At 45.4% G+C, this 19,955-nt stretch overlaps 1 protein-coding gene across 1 annotated transcript in view; it reads left to right on the forward strand.

The window, feature by feature from the left end:
• BCO1 (beta-carotene oxygenase 1) overlaps positions 1–13,835 on the forward strand; it is a 49,219-nt gene extending 35,384 nt beyond the window's left edge. The window contains exons 8-11 of the mRNA XM_032284535.1: positions 4,085–4,190; positions 7,934–8,028; positions 9,698–9,809; positions 13,037–13,835. Coding sequence (XP_032140426.1) covers positions 4,085–4,190; positions 7,934–8,028; positions 9,698–9,809; positions 13,037–13,266 — 543 coding nt within the window. The 3' untranslated portion in view covers positions 13,267–13,835. The remainder of the gene's footprint in view (positions 1–4,084; positions 4,191–7,933; positions 8,029–9,697; positions 9,810–13,036) is intronic.
• Positions 13,836–19,955: the final 6,120 nt, after the last annotated feature.

Consider the following 19,955-nt stretch of genomic DNA (forward strand, 5'->3'; position numbering starts at 1 on the left):
CAAAAAAAAAAAAAAAAAAAAAAAAAAAAACACAAATGTAAAAGTTAAAAAAAAAAGTAAATTTATTTTTTATTTTTTTTTCTCTCAAGATGGAGTCTTGCTCTGTTGCCCAGGTTGGAGTGCAGTGGCACGATCTCTGCTCACTGCAACCTCCGCCTCCCAGATTCAAGTAATTCTCCTGCCTCAGCCTCCCAAGTAGCTGGAATTATAGGCCCCCACCACCATGCCTGGCTAATTTTTGTATGTTTAGTAGGGAAGTTTTCATCGTGTTGGCCAGGCTGGTCTCAAACTCCTGATCTTGTGATCCATCCATCTCGGATTCCCAAAGAGCTGGGATTATAGGCATGAGCCACCATGCCTGGCCAAAAAGTAAATTTTTAATGTGGAAGCTGGAGTTGCTGAATTCTGGCTAGAAAGCGATGTCTTCCTAAAGCAGTACAATTAAATAAAATTTAACTTGCCCCATAGGGCTAGTGGTTGCCATTTGGGACAGCCAGTTCTATAACATTGTGAAGAGCTATGTGTCAAGGTTGGTAGAGAGATGGTGTTTGACTTAATTTGCTGGGTGTATTTAGACAGAGTGTTGGTGGGCCTCGACTTGTACTCTCCGACTGGTTCCTGCAAATGTTAGGGACTGTTAAATGCTTCGCTAGCCTGCATCACAATGTTCTAAATTATTTATGATCTCTCACATCTACAGATGAGAAAGTTACTTGCCCAACTTTGTAGAATTATCCCTGGGATTTGGACTGGAATTGGAATGTATGCCTGTCTGGCTTTACGATGTGTCTGGCCGTGGACCAGCCTGGTTTTCAGAACCATTATTTAATGTAATCCTAACATAATGTTCAGATGCAGGTGGAAGCCACCTCACTTATCCCCAACACCATTCTAAAAGTTATGAATTGCCATCCTGATTTTACACAGATGAGGAAGCTGGCTCCGAGGAAGAGAGGTCTGCTCAATTTGCACAGAAAATTGTAGTGTTGAATTTCACCTGGCAGGCAGCGTTCTAGGGGATGAGTGTGATGGCTACTTCTCATGAGAGTTCCTTTAACTGTAGGGATTTCAGTGCAAGCTTGCAAGGTGTTGCTGAATTCCGGCTGGAAAGTGATGTCTTCCTAAAACTGAGCATGCTGGCCACCAAAAGCAGCCAAGTCATGTTCGTTATTGCTGTGTGTGGAAAAATTCACAGTCTATCCCTCAACCAGTCCGACCAGTTTGGGGCTGGAGTTGTAAGATGTCTCTGCAGACCAACTCCCTGAGAATCAAGGGTGGGACATGCCCAGAGGCCTATTGCTGTCACGTGCTTAGCAAGGTACCAGGTAGGGCCTCCCACCAGCTTGCAGAGCCACGCAGGTGGAGGCATTGAATGTTTCTGTTTTGTTCTGGTTTTTTTTTTTTACTTTTTTTTTTTTTTTTTTGAGATGAAGTCTCACTCTGTTGCCCAGGCTGGAATGCAGTGGCACAATCTCAGCTCACTGCAATCTCTGCCTCCTAGGTTCAAGTGGTTCTCCTGTGTCAGCCTCCTGAATAGCTGGGACTATGGGCACATGCCACCACTCCCCGCTAATTTTTGTATTTTCAGTAGAGATGGGGTTTCGCCATGTTGGCCAGGCTGGTCTTGAACTCCTGACCTTGTGATCCACTCACCTCAGCCTCCCAAAGTGCTGTGATTACAGACGTGAGCCACCGCACCTGGCTGAATGCTTCTGTTTATAAGATGCCGCCGACGTCCCAGGTGCTGGGCTCCTTTATCCATGCATTTCCTCTCATTTGATTCTTACAGCCACCCTGCAGAACACGTCTTGCCCCTTGACAGCCAACAGAAAAGCTTATTGAGTTGTGCATTCACTCATTCATTCAGCAGTTACTTCCTGGCACTAGGTGTCAGGCACTGAGCAAAATCTGGTCCCTGGTTTCATGGGGCAGACAAGCTAAAAGGAGGAAAAGAGCTTCACAAAGGAGACCATGACAGCTCGGGGCTGGTGCTTTGGAGACACTGCAGGGAATGTTAGGGAAGCGTGTGTTTCTTCTGAGACCTCCGGGGATGGGAAAGAGCCAGCCTCAGGGCTTTTGCACTGCCTTTGCCCTCTACCAGCAACACCAAAGAATCCCAATGCGAAGGCCCCGGGCCCAGGCTTTGCTTTTCTCTGTGAGACTTTGGACCAGTCCCTTTCCTTCTCTAGGCCTCAGTTACCTCTTCTACAATTCCAGACTGAATTAAACAAATTTCTGAGGACCCTTGCCATTTTCAGAAGTAAACTTTTCATGCCCTTCAACAAAAATGCTGCTATCCCTAAAATTGGTTTTAATTATAAAAGCCATTTCAATCCAGGTGTAATGCCTCATACCTGTAATCCTGGCACTTTGGGAGGACAAGAGAGGAGGATCCCTTAGGCCCAGGAGTTCGAGACCAGCCTGGGCAACACTGTGAGATTCTGACTGTACAAAAAAATACAAAAATTAAGCAGGTATGGTGACACATGCCTATAGTCCCAGCTTCTCAGGAGGCTGAGGTGGAAGGATCACGTGAGCCTGAGAGAGGAAGGCTACAGTGAGCTATAACCACACCACTGCACTCTAGCCTGGGCAACAGAGCAAGACCCTGTCCCAAAATAAAATAGAAGCCATCTCAGACAATTTAGAAAGTAGAGCAAAGTTTAAATGAGAAGTCAACCATAATGATAATCTTCCATATTCTTGTTCCGCAGTATCTTCCAGAGCCTAACCTGTACTCATCTCCAATAGTAGTGGCACCAATATAATAATAATAATTAGTGATAATGGTAGTGGTGTGGTAACAGTATAACAACAACAACATCATCAACAGAAGCAGCTGACATTTGTCTAGCACTTACTGTTAAGCAGGCATTCTTGTAAATCATTTGTGCAGATGATGTCTTTTAATCTGCACAATAACTCAAAGATGTGTGTGCTATTGTTATACACATAAGGAAACTGAACTGTAGAGGGGCGAAGTGACTTACCCAAGGTCCCGTGGTTAGTACATCAGGGAAACAGGGAGCAGTAGATGCTTGATGACTATTTAATCATGTTAATCCCACTCCTCACTTACACTGAACACAGCAAAGTCTGATTGTAACTTGAGACCAAGAAATGTCCTTGAAGGTTGTTTCTCCACTGAATAATTTTTGTTTGCATGTTTGTTTTCATTTCTGCAGTGATAACATTTCCTAGGAGAAAATACTGAAAATAAAGAGAAGCATAGAAAAAAGAAATTGAAGTGCCCCATAATCCCACCATCTGTTGTATTGTTAATATTTGGTATATTTCAGGCTGGTCATCGTGGCTCATGCCTGTAATCCCAGCACTTTGGGAGGCCGGGGAGGGCGGATCACGGGAGTTCAGGAGTTTGAGACCAACCTGGCCAACATGATGAAACCCCATCTCCACTAAAAATACAAAAATTCGGCATGGTGGCATGTGCCTGTAATCTCAGATACTCAGGAGGCTGAGGCAGGAGAATCGCTTGAACCTGGGAGGTGGAGGTTGCAGTAAGCCAAGATCATGCCACCGCATTGGAAACTCCAGCCTGGGCAACAGAGTCGGACCAAAAAAAAAAATTATACACACACACACTTGGTATATTTCTGTGTCTCAATATAGTTTTTAAAATCTGGTTGAGCTCAGACTGCATTTGCAGTTTGTTCTGATGCTGCTTTTACTCGGTGTTGTGTGACAAGCATTTCCCATGTTGTTGTCAACTCTTTAGAAGCATCCTTTAAATGACTGGTGCAGCCTTTTATAGGTGAATCATCCTATACTTTAAAAGTAAGAACTCACTCTTAGAAGCACATTAATTTTCCCTGTGAGGGATAAGGCAGGCCCAGAATAAAAGAGAAATGAGTCCGGTCATCTACCAGGTTTGTGACCTTGGAGAAGTCACCTAAAATTGCCAGTCCTCCTTTTTTAAACCGAGACTAAGAATAACAACAGGAGAAGAGCTGCTTCCTATGGTTAATGTGAGGCTAAACCAAGATGACTTGTTTTCAAGCATTTTTTAAGGATATATACAGTGAAGCAAATGTTTGTTCTGGATTACAAGTTTGAATTTTTTCAGAATGCAGAAGTGGGCTCAAATTTAATCAAAGTGGCATCTACAACAGCAACAGCCCTGAAGGAACAAGATGGCCAAGTCTACTGCCAGCCGGAATTTCTTTGTGAAGGTAAAATGCATCCTCTTGTCCTGAGTTTACAGAAGGGGCAGATTTTCATGGAGACCCCAGAGGCCTCTTTACATAATACTTTCCTCCCGTGCATGGACAAGGGGTAAAGAGGAAAGTCTCTTGGGATGTCCCGATGTAAAGCATGTTGGGACATTTCTTTTTTCTCTATCTTCACATCCTTTCTAGGAAGGCAGTGGGTGAGGCCAGGCATGGTAGCTCACACCTGTAGTCCAGCACTTTGGGAGGCCAAGGTGGGCAGATCACTTGAGGCCAGGAGTTCGAGACCAGCCTGGGCAACATGACAAAACCCCACATCTACTAAAAATACAAAAATTAGCAGGATGTGGTGGCACACACCTGTGGTCCCCGCTGCTCAGGAGGCTGAAGCATGAGGATCACTTGAGCCCAGGAGGCAGAGGTTGCAGTGAACCGAGATTGTGCCATTGCACTCCAGCCTGGGCAACAGAGACTTTACCTCAAAACAAACAAACAAAAAAACCTAAGAGCCTTGTTCCACTCAGCCACCTCATTCCAGGAGGTTGGGCATCTGGAAGGGCACACAGATCTGGGGGCTATTTTAGGGTGACACTTGGATTTGACCTAAGAATTCACTTCTGAAGAAGGCATCCCATGGATCCCATAACCAGTTCTGGGAGGCAACTCACTCCCTTGGAGTCTTTAGAAATGAATCGATAGGTGATGCCAGTCTGGAAGCACCAACCCCCGTCCCTGCTCACCCGCCGCATCACTTTTTTCCTGAGAAGACCATGCTTGTTTATTGTCACAATATTGTCCACACTAAAAAGTATACCAATAGGCCAGGCATGGTGGCTCACACTTGTAGTCCAGCACTTTAGGAAGTCAAGTTGGCTAGATCACGAGGTCAGGAGTTCAAGACCCACGTGGCTAACGTGATGAAACCCTGTCTTTCCTAAAGATACAAAAAATCATCTGGGCATTGTGGTACATGCCTGTAATCCCAGCTACTTGGGAGGCTGAGGCAGGAGAATTGCTTGAACCCAGGAGGTGGTGATTGCAGTGAGCTGAGATCACATCACTACACTACAGCCTGACAAAAGAGCGAGACTCCATCTCAAAAAAAAAATATATATGTAACAATAAACAAACCACCCATAATCCCTGCACCTGTGACAGCCCTTTGGAATACCCATCCAGTCCTCCCATCATACATGGATTGTGTGACATAGGCCAGGTCCCTTCCAGTGAGTTCTCTGATTGCTCTCATTTCATCCTGCAGTGTCATTCTGTTATTGTTGACATTAGATTTGTTCATGCACATCAAGGGCTTAGCGTGGGGTCTGGCCCATAGGGAGAGCCCAGCCAACAGCAGTGATATTAGAACAGCCCTAAGAAGCAGGCTCAGACAATCGTAAACTTGCCAAAATGCAGGCAGCAGAGCCAGGTTCTGACCCTAGGCTTCTCTTATCCCAAAGCCCTTTGCCTCTGCATTTATACTTTTGCATAGTGCATTCCATATCATTTAGAATGTTCTGAAGCTGCCTTTTTGTGCTTAATGAATGTAACCTGAGTATTTTCCCACATCCTGAAGATTCTTCAAGAACATGGCTATTAAGGACCATGCGTGGTAGCTCACACCTGTGATCCTAGCACTTTGGGAGGCTGAAGTGGGCAGATCACCTGAGGTCAGGAATTTGAGACCAGCCTCAATAACATGGTGAAACCCCGTGTCTATTTTTTAAAAATACAAAAATTGGCAAAGGGTAGTGGCCCACACCTGCAGTCCCAGCTACTCAGGAGGTTGAGGCAGGAGAATTGCTTGAACCTAGGAGGCGGAGGTTGCAATGAGCCGAGATTATGCCACTGCACTCCAGCCTGGGTGACATGGCTGACAGAGTAAGACTCTGTCTCAAAAAAAAAAGAAAAAAAAGCATGGCTGTTAATAGTTGCAAAGAATTCACAGGGGTCAGCCTTGCTTCGCTTAATCAAGGGTCTGTGTTTAGCCATTTACAGGGTGTGGGGTCAGGGGGATCCCAGACCAATTTTGCGAGGGGTCTAGAGGCATCATGGAAGTCTCAGGCCTACTTTGAGGTCAACTGCAAGTACCTTCTTCTTCTTTAAGTATGGGAGTGTTCCCTCCACCTCACCTTCATCTGGACCTGTCCCTTGGAATTTTCATGATTTCTCATTTGTAGAATCGGACATCTCCTTCCCGTCTCAATAGTTCATTCCCCTTTTCTCCCCACTGAGCCTAGTAACCATTTCTCCATGGAGGCACGTTTGCTTCCTCTTTTCTTGGACATTGAATATTCACCAGTGGTTGGCTCCAACCACCTGGAATATCTCATAAGAGTTGAACATCCATTTCAGCATTCAGACTTAGAAATTCAATTTGACACAATAGACATATATAAATACATACACATTTATGGAGAAAAACTTTTAAGGTTTTTGATTACATAAAAATAATAAGCACGATGAAAATTTTACACAATGAGAAACTTAGATTCTATAAGAGAAAAATGTAAACTATAAGGCAATTGCAACCCCAGCAATGCTTCTAAACTTTTTCTCTTTGTTTGTAACCTAGTGGATATACAGTAATTCTATAACCAGCCTTTTACACTTAACCTTATGGTACGGGCACTTGCCCATGTTATTAAAATTATTTGAAAATGTTATTTTTACTTAATGTTATATAATTCACCAGATTTAATTAACTGTTCTCCATTGACACCCTTTTCCACAGTTTTCCATTTCTGTTTTATTTTTTACTTTTAGAGATGGTGTTCTTGCGACGTTGAGCAGGCTGATCTCAAACTCCTGGCCTCAGGCGATTTTCCCTTCCCAGCCTCCCAAAGCGTTGGGATTATAGGCATGAGCCACCATGCCTGGCACAGCTTCCCATTTCTTTCTCTTTTTTTTTTCTTACTCTCTCTTACTTATTTGAGAGAGAGGGTCTCACTCTGTGGTCTAGGCTAGAGTGCAATGATGCCATCTCAACTCACAGCAACCTCTGCCTCCTAGCTTCAAGCAATTCTCCTGCCTCAGCCTCCCAAGTAGCTGGAATTACAGGCATGCACCACCATGCCTGGCTAATTTTTTTGGTATTTTTAGTAGAGGTGTGGTTTTGACATGTTGGTTAGGCTGGCCTCAAACTCCTGACCTTGAGTGATCCACCCACCTCGGCCTCCCAAAGTGCTGGAATTACAGGCATGTGCCACCACACCTGGCTAATTTTTTTCTTTGTATTTTTTGTAGAGGTGGGGTTTTACCATGTTGGCCAGGCTGGTCTCCTGACCTGGTGCGATCCATCTGCCTCGGCCTCCCAAAGTGCTGGCATTACAGGCATGAGCCACTGCGCCCAGCCAGCTCCCCATTTCTCTTCACACATGTGCACATGCATGCACATATACACACATCAGCACGTTTTTGAAAAGAGCTTTAAGAAATTGCAGTAGTCTCTGATTTTAATCATGCAATTCTCTTTGATTTCTATCTTGGACAATTAAAGATGTTTATACAGTTTAAAACTTAGGTCTGCAGTACCTTGATCCTGGGCTTTCTAATAGAGCTGGGGTAATTATCAAGAGGTTCCCTCCCCTGCCTTTGACCACCTTTGATCCAGTCCAGTCTCTAAATCAAGCTCAGGGATCTTGGCGTGGGAACAGATTCTGAGGAAAGGCTACCCCATCTGGCATGAAGGGTGGATGCTCACAGCCCCCAGTGGTGGGGGCTTCATCTGCCGTCTCATTTCCTTGTAGGCTTGGAGCTTCCACGGGTCAATTACACTCACAATGGAAAGCGATACCGATACGTCTTTGCTGCAGGAGTTCACTGGAGTCCAGTCCCAACCAAGGTACTGGCCTCTGTGTGTTCACAGGCATTTCCTACAATGATTGTGTCTATATGCAAAGCTGAATTCTAAGGTTCTGAGATGTTGATCAGAAAAGAGGAGGTCAGAGGGAGGTCAGTGTCGGACAAAATAAATTTGAAGTAATGATGGACAACTGGGAGAGGGAGTGGAACCCAGTGGGCTAAGGTTCCAGGAAGAGGTTATGGCTGGAGCTTATTCATCGATTTCTTTATTCAATACATATTTGTTGAGGACTAACTATAGGCTACAATGTGGTAGACACTGAGGGTAAGGAAGTCAGTGGGGGTAATCCCAATCCCTGACCTAAGGAACTCACCCTTTTCAGCAGAGAGGGTATAGCTAAAACTTAGAGGATTTATTTTGCTTGTTTTATGTTTTATTTTGTTTTTTCCTTTATATATATATATATATATATATATATATATATATATATATTTTTATTTATATATATATATATACACACATATATATGGAGGGAGGGAGAGAGAGAGAGAGAGACAGAGACAGAGACAGGGTCTTGCTGTGTTGTCCATGCTGGTCTTGAACTTCCGGGTTCAGGCGATCCTCCTGCCTCAGCCACCCAAAGTGCAGGGATTACAGGTGTGAGCCACCATGCCTGGTCTATTCTGCTTCTTAAGCTACCATTTGTCCAACGCTTACTGTGTGCTGGGCACTATGCTAAGTGCTATGCAGGTATCACTTTTTTTTTTTTTAACATCTTCATCTTTTATAATAAAATGAAAAATCTTTTTTTTTAATGCTAACAGTACAGAAATGTACACAGCCAAAAATTAAGCCTCCACCTCTCCATACCCCAAACCACTCTCCACTAATCCCAAACCCTAGAGGGAAACAGCCCTATTGGGAGATTAAGAGAGATCCAGGGAATTGTATTTTTAAAGCTACAAAGTGATTGTATTATACTTTAAATGTTTGCATTGAATATATTCATTTATGTAACTCCTATAAAATTGCAGTGCAATGCCAGATACAAGATTTATTCAATATTTTAATTTTGGGGTCCGGTGTGGTGGCTCACACCTGTAATCCTAGCACTTTGGGAGGCTGAGGATTGCTTGTGGCCAGGAGTTTGATACCAGCCTGGTCAACAATAGCAAGACCGTATCTTTCTATTAAAAAACAATAACACATTTTTAAAGATTTTAAATTTTAAAAGAATTCCTTATGTAGCGTCAGCTATGTGGTGGCCAGAGGAGCCATGTTGGACACAGGGAGGGGAGCACTATACACTGGGGTCAGTTGGGGGGAAATGGGGGGGGACAGTGAGGGGTGGGGAGCTGGGGAGAGATAGCAAGGGGAGAGATGCCAGATGTAGGTGATGGGAAGGAAGGCAGCAAATCACACTGCCACATGTGTACCTATGCAACAATCTTGCATGTTCTTCACATGTACCCCAAAACCTAAAATGCAATAAAATAAACAAATGGGAAAAAAAAACCTGGGGGAGGAGTTAGCTGCTGTCGTTTCTTGGCTGTGCTCACCAGAAGTAGCTGTCATGGGACACTATGTCAAAATCTACATCCAACAAGGTTCGTCTCTTCTCTGTGTGGATCTTCATACCATCTTATTTGCAGGGAATAGCATGCTCTCAAACAAGTGATTTCTATGTTTCTCCTCGTTGGATGTACAGATAATAAAATACGACATTCTCACAAAGTCAACCTTAAAGTGGAGAGAGACCGATTGCTGGCCAGCGGAACCCCTGTTTGTGCCCGTGCCAGGTGCCAAGGATGAGGATGATGGTAAGATCTAAGAACCCAAGCCTCGTCGCTGCACACTGCTGATGGTGCAGTGTGCCATCCCCCTCCAACAGAGACACCATCTAGGGGCAGCTGACTACCCCCAGGTCATAAAGCTGGTGGACTGATGCTTTGAAGTCTACATCTGTCTGGGTCAAAGTCATAGGGTTAGGGAGTCCCCAAGACCACCTTTACTTCTAATATCAATTGCAAAATTTGAGGGTCCCCAAGATAACCTTCAGCTTCAATAATTCATTAGAATCACCAACCTCACTGCAAGCGCTGTGCTCACAGTTCTGGTTTGCTGTGCTGAAAAGATACAGACTAAAATTAGCGAAGGGAAGAGGTGCACATGACAGAGCCCAGCAGGGACCCGGCAGGAGCTTCCAGCTATGCCCTCCCAGTAGAGCGCAGATAGCACTGACTTCTGACAGTGATGTGTAACAATGCTCATGGAGTATTATTTCCAGCCAGGAGGCTCCCCTGAGGCTCAGTATGGAGAGTTTTTATTAGAGCTCAGTCATGTAAACCTGCCTGACTACCTGTGTGTCTGACCTTTATTTAGTCTTCCATTCTTCTGGAGATCAAGCTCATAGCATGTGGCCCAAGGCCCCACCATAAATCCCACTGTAAGGGTAGAGTGTCTGGTGTGGCGTAAGGCCCCAAATATACAAAGATACTTGTAACAAGCAGAACATTCCAAGGGTATCGGTGACCTCCCAGAAGCTGACAGAGGCCAGCTCCCTCTTTAGACAAGTTTAAGTTTTTTACTGCACAAAGTCTATCTCCTTTCCATTCGGTGACACTAAACTCTCTCAGAACGCAGAATCTTGGTTTTAAAATTGATTGCAATGGCTAGATCCAAAACAAATGTTTTTAAGAAATGGTGTCTGTTGCCCAGGCTGGAGTGTAGTGGCATGATCATAGCTCACTGAAGCCTCAAACTCCTGGGCTCAAGTGATCCTCCTGCCTTAGCTACCAAGTAGCTGGAACTATAGGAGCGCACCACCACGCCTAGCTAATTTTTTTTAATTTTTAGTAGAGAAGGAGTCTCACTGTCTCCCAGGCTGGTCTCAAACTCCTGGGCTTAAGCAGTCCTCCCATCTTGGCCTCCCAAAATGCTGGGATTACGGGTGTAAGTCACTGCACCTGGCCTGGATCCAATTTTTTTTTTTTTTTTAGACGAAGTTTCGCGCTTATTGCCCAGGCTGGAGTGCAATGGTGTGATCTTGGCTCACTGCAACCTCTGACTCTGGGTTCAAGTGATTCTCATGCCTCAGCCTCCCAAGTAGCTGGGATTACAGGCATGTGCCACCACACCAGGCTAATTTTTGTATTATTAGTAGAGACAGGGTTTCTCCATGTTAGTCAGGCTGGTCTCGAACTCCCAACCTCAGGTGATCTGATCTACTTGGCCTACCAAAGTGCTGAGATTACAGGCTTGAGTCACCGTGCCCAGCCTGGATCCAAATTTTTAACAATGTATAATCACATAAATGTTTCACAGAGCCCCTGGAAATGTGTATTTGTGGCTCACCCCTATTTTCTAGGTTTCCATTTGACTGAATGGTCTTTTCCTTCCTTAATTCTCAGAAATGCCTCAGAAATGCCCTGCCCACGGCCCTGAGGAGGCTAAGGAGGGTAACTAGAACTGTGGGTGGGGATGCCACCTGGCCAAGCTGGTGATGGGGCTCCCACGCCTGCAGGGAGGGCAGGCTGCCCCACTTGAGCCTGCCAGCTTCTTCCCTCAGGTGACAAGGGAGTGGTTTTCCACCCGGGCCTTGTCTTCCTACTGATCATGGCATGGCACGTCAAGCCAGCAACCCTATGCTGTGTCACTGTCATCCCTGAGGCGGGGGACTGCTGGCATTGCCTCCCACTCAGGCCGGTCTCCCACTCAGCTAGGTAGACACTTCCGTTACATTCTCCCAGTGAGGAGGGAGTATGGTTGTCTTCATTTTACCATTGGGGTGCTTAGAGAGTGACCGTGTTGCTCAAGGTCTCGTAATCCATACATTCAGAGGTAAGATTTAAATCCAGGCCAATCTGACTTCAACGATGCTCAACTGCTCTTCAACCTGGGAGCCTCTGGAAGTATTGAGAGTATTTGCAGGAAGTTGATGTGCATTATTTCGTTTAACTCTCTCTCTCGAGAGTGAATATTGAGAGTGTTTCCATTTTACAGAGGGGAAGGATGAGTTTACTAGTGTTGCTGCATGTGCAAGAGGTGAACTGGGCTCTTTCAAATGCCATGCTTCGAGCCAGGTGTGGTGGTTCATGCCTGTAATCCCAGCATTTTGGGAGGTCAAGGTGGGCAGATCGCTTGATCCCAGGAGTTCAAGACCAGCATGGGCAATATAGGGAGACTCCATTTCTACAAAAAATACAAAAATTAGCCAGGCATGGTGGCATGTGCCAGTAGTCCCAGCTACTTGGAGGGCTGAGGTGGAGGATAGTGTGAGCCCAAGAGGTCAAAATTGCAGTGAGCTGTGATTGTACCACTGCACTCCAGCCTGGGCAACAGAGTAAGACCCTATCTCAAAAAAAACAAAACAAACAAATGAAAAACTGAATGCCATTCTTCAATGCCAGCAATAATTTACAGAGTACTTTCAAAATCCACCATGCCGGAGATCCTTCTGGCAGCCCTGTGGGGTGTAGGTGAGATTATCCCCTCTCTACAGATGAAGAGGCTCGGGTTCCAAGAGGTCAAGGTCCCAGCCAGGGCTAAAACCACGTTTTCTCTTTTTTCTTTTCTTTTCTTTCTTTTCTTTTTTAGACAGTGTCTCACTCCGTAATCCAGGCTGGAGTGCAATGGTGCGATCTCAGCTCACTGCAACTTCCATGTTCGAGTGATTATCAGTCTCCTGAGGAGCTGAGATTATAAGCACCCACCACCACACCTGGCTAATGTTTTGTATTCTTAGTAGAGGTGGGGTTTCACCATGTTGGCCAGGCTGGTCTCCAACTCCTGAACTCAAGTAATCCACTCACCTCTGCCTCCCAAAGTGGTGGGATTATAGGCATGAGCCGCTGCACCTAGCCTAGAACCAGGTTTTCTGATTCCTGGTTCCCAGGCCTTTCCCTTCTGTTACACAGTGTCTCAAATTCACTTCCCTTCTGTTTTGGTTAGATACATATATTTAAAGAGGGCAGAGGGACATGCTGAGAAATTCACCCCTCCCATTGAGCGCTGCCTTTTTACAAAGTCTCTTTCTGTTTCCCCAAAGGAGTAATCTTATCAGCCATTGTCTCTACTGATCCCCAAAAGCTGCCTTTTCTGCTCATTCTGGATGCCAAAAGCTTTACAGAACTGGCCCGTGCCTCTGTTGACGTAGACCTGCACATGGATCTCCATGGATTATTCATCCCAGACATGGACTCAGAGGCAAAAAAACAGGCTACTTCCGAGGAACCGCAAGATGGGGCTTCCGACTGCCACGGGGCTCCGCCGACCTGACGGTTTTGAGGTTTGGGCAGGGGAAGGGTAACTCAGCTGTCAGAATTCCGCACTGGGTACATTTTTTGGATGGTGGGGAGGGGCTTCGTTACGTTTTGCGCTTATTCTTTCTGTGGGTGCTTTGACAAGGACCTGGCAAGAGAGCTTGTCAGTATCATTTCTTTCATTTTATTTTGGTGGTAAAAAATGTGTTTGAAAGTCAAATATTTGAAAATCAAATATGTGTTGATTACATCCAGTACTTCTAGCAAAGCTCCTTTCCTTTACCATAGATTCCATGACCGTGAATCAGAAATTGTATTCAATCACATTATCATCATTTTTAGAATGTGCCACTAACCTATTAGAGAAGAGACAGATCATTATTTATCATCATGCTCTGTCTCTTTCTCTTTCCTTTATTCCCTCCCTTCTTTCTAATGGACTAAATTGTGTATCTGGGAGTTCTCACTTCCTCGGCCAGGCCCGATTAGTTAAGTTACGTGACCAGGAAGGCATGCTGCTTTGTGGTCGTTCCATGCAAGTCATGGCGTAATATAAAATAATAAAAACTTTAAAGTCTACTCAGACTTTATTTTTACATGGCTTCTTCCTCTGAAGGTCTTCTAAGGCAATAAAATAGAGTTGCAGAGCTTGATGGTTCACAGCCAGCACGATGCCTCATTGTACAATCAATGGGACGAACAGATGGTGTGGGACTCCCCTTTGCAAGAGGGGATTAAGGTACTGGACATTGACCTGCCTAGCCACAGCCGAGGGGCTAGAACCCAGGTTTGAGTCCCAGAGCCTGGGCTGGCATGAGGAGTTCTTCCCTGCTGCTGAGAACTAGAGTAGTGAGCCCTGCCCATGTACGTAGGTAAAAGGAATTTCTCCAAGTTTGCATGTGCTGCCGAGATAAACCAGGCGTCTGGGGCAGAGTGGAAGGAGGTTGAAGGCCCCTGAGCCAGGTAGTGATGGGGATGGAGAAAGTGGGAAACAAGACAAGCGGGATGCTCCACCGCTACTGGGAGCCCCTTTAGGTAGCTGAGTCTATAGTCACGTGGGTGCCTGATGCATGGTTTAGAAAAACAGCGGGCTGGACAATTCCCAGGTCATGGGCTCAGGGGAGCTAGTCCTCACAGCCTTGTTCTGCATTTACCTCCTCTCCTGAATCTGGATTTCATTCAGTCATCAGTGCGGATTCGATATGTGTCTGGAGGATGGGAAGGACTCTCTAGTGGTTCTGCACGGAATCCCCCAGAGGGGCGGCTCCCTCCAGGATGGTCTTAGCTTTTGCCCTGCAACCACCATGAAGCCATACTTAGCTTCTACCAAAATGTAGGCTCCACAAGGCCAGGGAATTAGGTTTTTTTCTTTTATTTCTTTTCTTTTCTTTCTTTCTTTCTTTTTTTTGAGACAGGGTCTCGCTCTGTCACCCCAGCTGGAATGTAGTGGTGCAATCTTGGCTCATGGTAGCCTCAACCTCCTGGGCTCAAGTGATGCTCCCACCTCAGCCTCCCAAGTAGTGGGGACTACAGGCATATGCCACCATGCCCAGCTAAGTTTTGTATTTTTTGTAGAGATGCAGTTTCATCATGTTGCCCAGACCTGTTTGGCTCGAACTCCTGGACTCAAGTGATCCTCCGGCCTTGGCCTTCTAAAGTGCTGGGATTATAGATATGACCCACCTTGCTCAGCTGTTTTTTTTTTTTTTTTGAGATGGAGTCTCACTCTGCCACCCAGGCTGGAGTACAGTGGCACAGTCTTGGCTCACTGAAGCCTCCACTGCCTGGGTTCAAACTATTCTCCTGCCACAGCTTCCCAAGTAGCTAGAGGTATACGCCACCACGCCTGGCTAATTTTTGTGTAATTTAAGTAGAGACAGGATTTCACCATGTTCGCCAGGCTGGTCTTGAACTCCTAACCTCAGGTGATCCACCTGCCTGGGCGTCCCAAAGTGTTGGGATCACAGGCATGAGCCACCGCACCCAGCCAAGGCTTTTTCTTTTCTTTTCTTTTCTTTTTTTTTTTTTTTTTGGAGACGGAGTCTCACTCTGTCATTCTGGCTAGACTGCTATGGTGCGACCTCAGCTCACTGCAACCTCCACCTCCCAAGTTCAAGCGACTCTTCTGCCTCAACCTCCTTAGTAGCTGGGACTATGCCCAGGCCACCACGCCCCGCTAATTTTTGTATTTTTCATAGAGACAGGGTTTCACCATATTGGCCAGGCTGGTCTCCAATTTCTGACCTCATAATCTGTCAACCTTGGCCTCCCAAAGTGCTAGAATTACAGGCATGAGCCACCATGCCTGGCAACCTTTTTTTAGTTGAAGTTTTTATTGAGATAGCTGTACATGCACATGCAGTTTGAGAAATTATATAGAAAGATCTCATGCAGACTTTACCCAGTTTCCCCCGTTTGTAAGATTTTACAAAATTATATAGTACAATATCACAACCACGATATTGACATTGATACAATCCACCAATCTTATTTAGATTTCCCAGTTTTACTTGTACTCATTTGTGTGTATGTGTGTACAGTTGTAGACAAATTCTAGACTGCATCCGCCATCAAAGGCAAGATACCAAATAGCACATCAGCACAAGGATCCTTCATGTTGCTTTTTTATCACCAAACCTACCTCCCATCCCTAACCTCACCTCCCACCCCTAACCTCCCCTCCCATCCTAACCTCCCCTCCCATCCCTAATCTCCCCTCCCATCCCTAACCTCCCCTCCCATCCTAACCTCCCCTCCCATCCCTAACCTCCCCTCCCATCCCTAACCTCCCTCCCATCCCTAACCTCCCCTCCCATCCTAACCTCCCCTCCCACCCCTAACCTCCCCTCCCATCCCTAACCTCCCCTCCCATCCCTAATCTCCTCTCCCATCCCTAACTTCACCTCCCATCCCTAATCTCCCCTCTCATCCGTAACCTCCCTTCCCACCCTAACCTCCCCTCCCACCCTAACCTCCCCTCCCATCTTAACCTCCCCTCCCATCCCTAATCTCCTCTCCCATCCCTAACCTCACCTCCCATCCCTAGCCTCCCCTCCCATCCCTAACCTCCCCTCCCATCCCTAACCCCTGGCAACCACCATAAAATCGTGTCATTTTAAAAATGTTATGTAAATGGGATGATGTAGTTTTAACCTTTTGGGATTGGCTTTTATCACACAGCAGAATTCCTTGAAAATTCATCCAGTCATGGTGGATATTCATCCAAGTTATTAGGCACTGGGTATGTCTGACTCACTACTTTATTCTCAACCCTTGTAACAGTGCCTGGTGTAATGTAGGCACTCAATACATACTTGTTGAACGAACAAATGCACCAGTTCTCAACAGATTCAACTCCTCAATGCATCAACAAGAAACGGATGTCTTACTGGAGATCTTGTGCCCAATGACAACACACACAATTCCCTACTAAGGTTCCCTAAAACCCTCCTGTCATCCTCAGCATTTCTGTGTTGCCCTAAGCTTGCATACCCTGTCCAGCAAAAATGCAAGTCATGGAAATGCAAGGACAAAGACCACCTGCTCTTCCTCAGAATCGCCTTTGGGAATCTCAGTACCTCCAGCCTTGGTAAAATGGACGGAGGGGAAATGTTTTCTCAGTGCCCTGAGAAAAGCATGCTTAAGGCCTGCGTTCGGGTGGCAGGGACGGAAAAGAATTGAAAACTGAAACTGGCCCTCACCCACTCATTCTTCTACTTTAAATATTTGAGAAGAGGGTAGAATTAAAAATGCTTCCCCACCGCCACTCTACCCAGTTCCTATTGCCAAACAGAACCCAGAACTCATCATGAGAAAGGGTGCAGTTCTGCGGGGAAGAAAATATGTCCGTGGTTTGTTTACCTTGTTGAAGATGACAGGGAGAATACCAGACTGATGAGGGAGGCTGGCACGCCAAATCATTCTTTCTCAGTTTCAAAAACACCAAAGGTAGATGCCAAGACACTCAGTTTATCTGGGTCCTTAATTCTGACACATTTCATACATAGTCCAGGGTAATTAGCTCAAAACTCTGCAAGAGTTATGATGCATGCTCCATTCTTGAAGGACCCACAAGACACTCCATCTTATCCTCTGAGCCTTCCTTGTTATGTTTCATGTGGGTGGAATATATGCCCAGGAAGTTCTACAGGAAAAATCACTGGATTTGTTTATTGCTTTGATAAAGCCACAGCATTTCCCAAGCGCTCTGTGCTGCAAGTGTCAGGTATGCGATAAGAAACTCAAATGTTTCCTGACCCACTAACTTTTTCCACCAAAGCTTTCTCTAATTTAATCCCAATTCAGGAATAAGCTGGATAGACACATGGGCAGTCAACTCGCAAGAAATTTAAATGTGTTGGTATGACATCTACAATATTTGCTCAAACACTTCCTCCTGACAAGTTACCGAGGTCAGCCTGAGTTTTTTGTTGTTGTTTTTTTTTTTTTTAAGGCATAGTTTTGCTCTTGTTGCCCAGTCTGGAGGGCAATGGCATGATCTTGGCTCACTGCAACCTCCACCTCCCGGGTTCAAGCGATTCTCCCACCTCAGCCTCCTGTGTAGCTGGACTACAGGCACGTGCCACCACACCCGGCTAATTTTTGTCTTTTTAGTAGAGGTGGGGTTTCACCATGTTGTTCTGGCTGGTCTCAAACTCCCCACCTCAGGTGATCCTCGCACCTCGACCTCCCAAAGTGCGGAGATTATAGGCATGAGCCACAGCACCCAGCCAGCCTGACTCCTTTAAGAAAGTTGCTGGTTGGCCAGGCATGGTGGCTCATGCCTGTAATCACAGCACTTTGGGAGGCCAAGGCAGGCAGATCACGAGATTAGGAGTTTGAGACCAGCCCAACCAACATAGTAAAACCCTGTCTCTACTAAAAATGCAAAAATTAACCAGGTATAGTGGCACTTGCCTGTAGTCCCAGCTACTCGGGAGGCTGAGGTGGGAGAATTGCTTGAACCCAGGAGGCAGAGGTTGCAGTGAACCGAGACCACGCCATTGCACTCCAGCCTGGGTGGCAGAGTGAGACTCCATCTCAAAAAAAAAAAAAAAAAAAAAAAAGTTGCTGATCTAGGTTAAGTACAAACACCTCTGATAGCTCACAAAAAATCCAAGTGTGTTGGCACGACCTCTACAATATTTGCTCAAACACTTCCTCCTGACCAAAGTTACTGACGTCAGCCTGACTCCTTTAAGAAGGTTGCTGGTCCAGGTTCTGTATAAACACCTTTGATGGCTTCTAAGAAACTGTTGAAAGACTGTTTGAGTGGTTTTTAAATGGCCAGGAGAAATCTTTCTTATGACAAATCAGGACATGCAGACCAAAAGTCATCTCCACCATTCTCAATATCCCACAAATGATGAGATGTGTGGTCTCAACACCTGAACTTCTCCTGGGAGTTTAGACTCAGAGCTCCTAGACAGAAACACAAAACAACAGCTTCCCCAGCTTCTGTGCCACATCCTTTGAGGTCCAGCCCTGGCTAGGAAGCAGGAGATCTTCTTACAACCAGCAAAAAGAGATGTGGCAGCGCTGTATTCGGCCAGGGTGGGGAAGAGGACAGTTTCTTTCCTTCTTTTCTTTCCTTCTTTCCTTCTTTTTCTTTCTTTCTTTTCTCTCTCTCTCTTTCTTTCCCTTCTCTCTCATAATTAAGAAGGGTTTCCTGGAAAGGTGGACTTCAGGATCTGCCTGAATGGACAGAGGGGACTTGCCAAGGGCTGGTCCTGGCAGACTGGGAGTGCAGGACACAGATTAGGAGGCAGATATGGTTGCCTGAACGAAGCAGGTGCAGAGAAAAATTCCCAAGAAAGAGCAGTGGAGAGACTGAGAGATGTAGGGGGATTTTTTTTTTTCTGTGTTAGGTCTTATCTCTTCATTGTAGAACACCTGGATAAGTTATATAAATGAGAACGATACCACAGTTACATTACCAAAAGGAAGCCACTGAAATCATTTTCATATGTTTTCCCCAGGTGTTTTTGAGTGTGTGTGTGTGGGCAGCATTTACATATTAGTGATCAGCAGTTTATAACCTACCCTTTTTCGCTTAACATATGATGCAAGCATTTTCCCAGGTCATTAAATTCTTTTACTGGGTGCATATTATTCCTTCTTTGGGGCATGGCATCTCGTAGACTACCCTACAGTTGGACATTTAGGTATTTTCAGTTTTTGACTATTACAGATAAGGCCCTGAAAAGTAACATCCTGCATAAAATTCTAGAGTTCATCCCCTACACTGTATTTGGGTGGCTGTTATTGTTAATTTCTTTTGCTAGATTCCCCACTCAAAATTTCTGAGCCAAAGAGCAGAAAAACACGGTTATGGATGTTTTCTTAAAAGGCCAAAGGTTTGGCTTAATTCATAAGACTGAAACTGAGAGGACAATCTTGGATATTTGAGGCTTAAATGGTCAAAATGGTGGAAGGGCTGAGAAAACATATTTCTCAGGAAACTGAAAAAAATGGGTACATGGTAATATAACTTTAGTTCAAGTCCTTCCTCCTTCCTTTGGCCTCGTCTTTCCAGTTCCCCATATTCTTCCACTCCATACAAATACATGGTTTTTGTTTGTTTGATTTTTGAGACAGAATCTCGCTCTGTCACCCAGGCTGGAGTGCAGTGGTGCAATCTCGGCTCACCATAACCTCTGCCTCCAAGGTTCAAGTGATTCTCCTGCCTCAGCCTCCTGAGTAGCA

This window comes from Sapajus apella, unplaced genomic scaffold (genome assembly GCF_009761245.1).
Source record: "Sapajus apella isolate SASKATOON/1434 unplaced genomic scaffold, GSC_monkey_1.0 scaffold15, whole genome shotgun sequence".
Classification (NCBI taxonomy): Eukaryota; Metazoa; Chordata; class Mammalia; order Primates; family Cebidae; genus Sapajus; species Sapajus apella.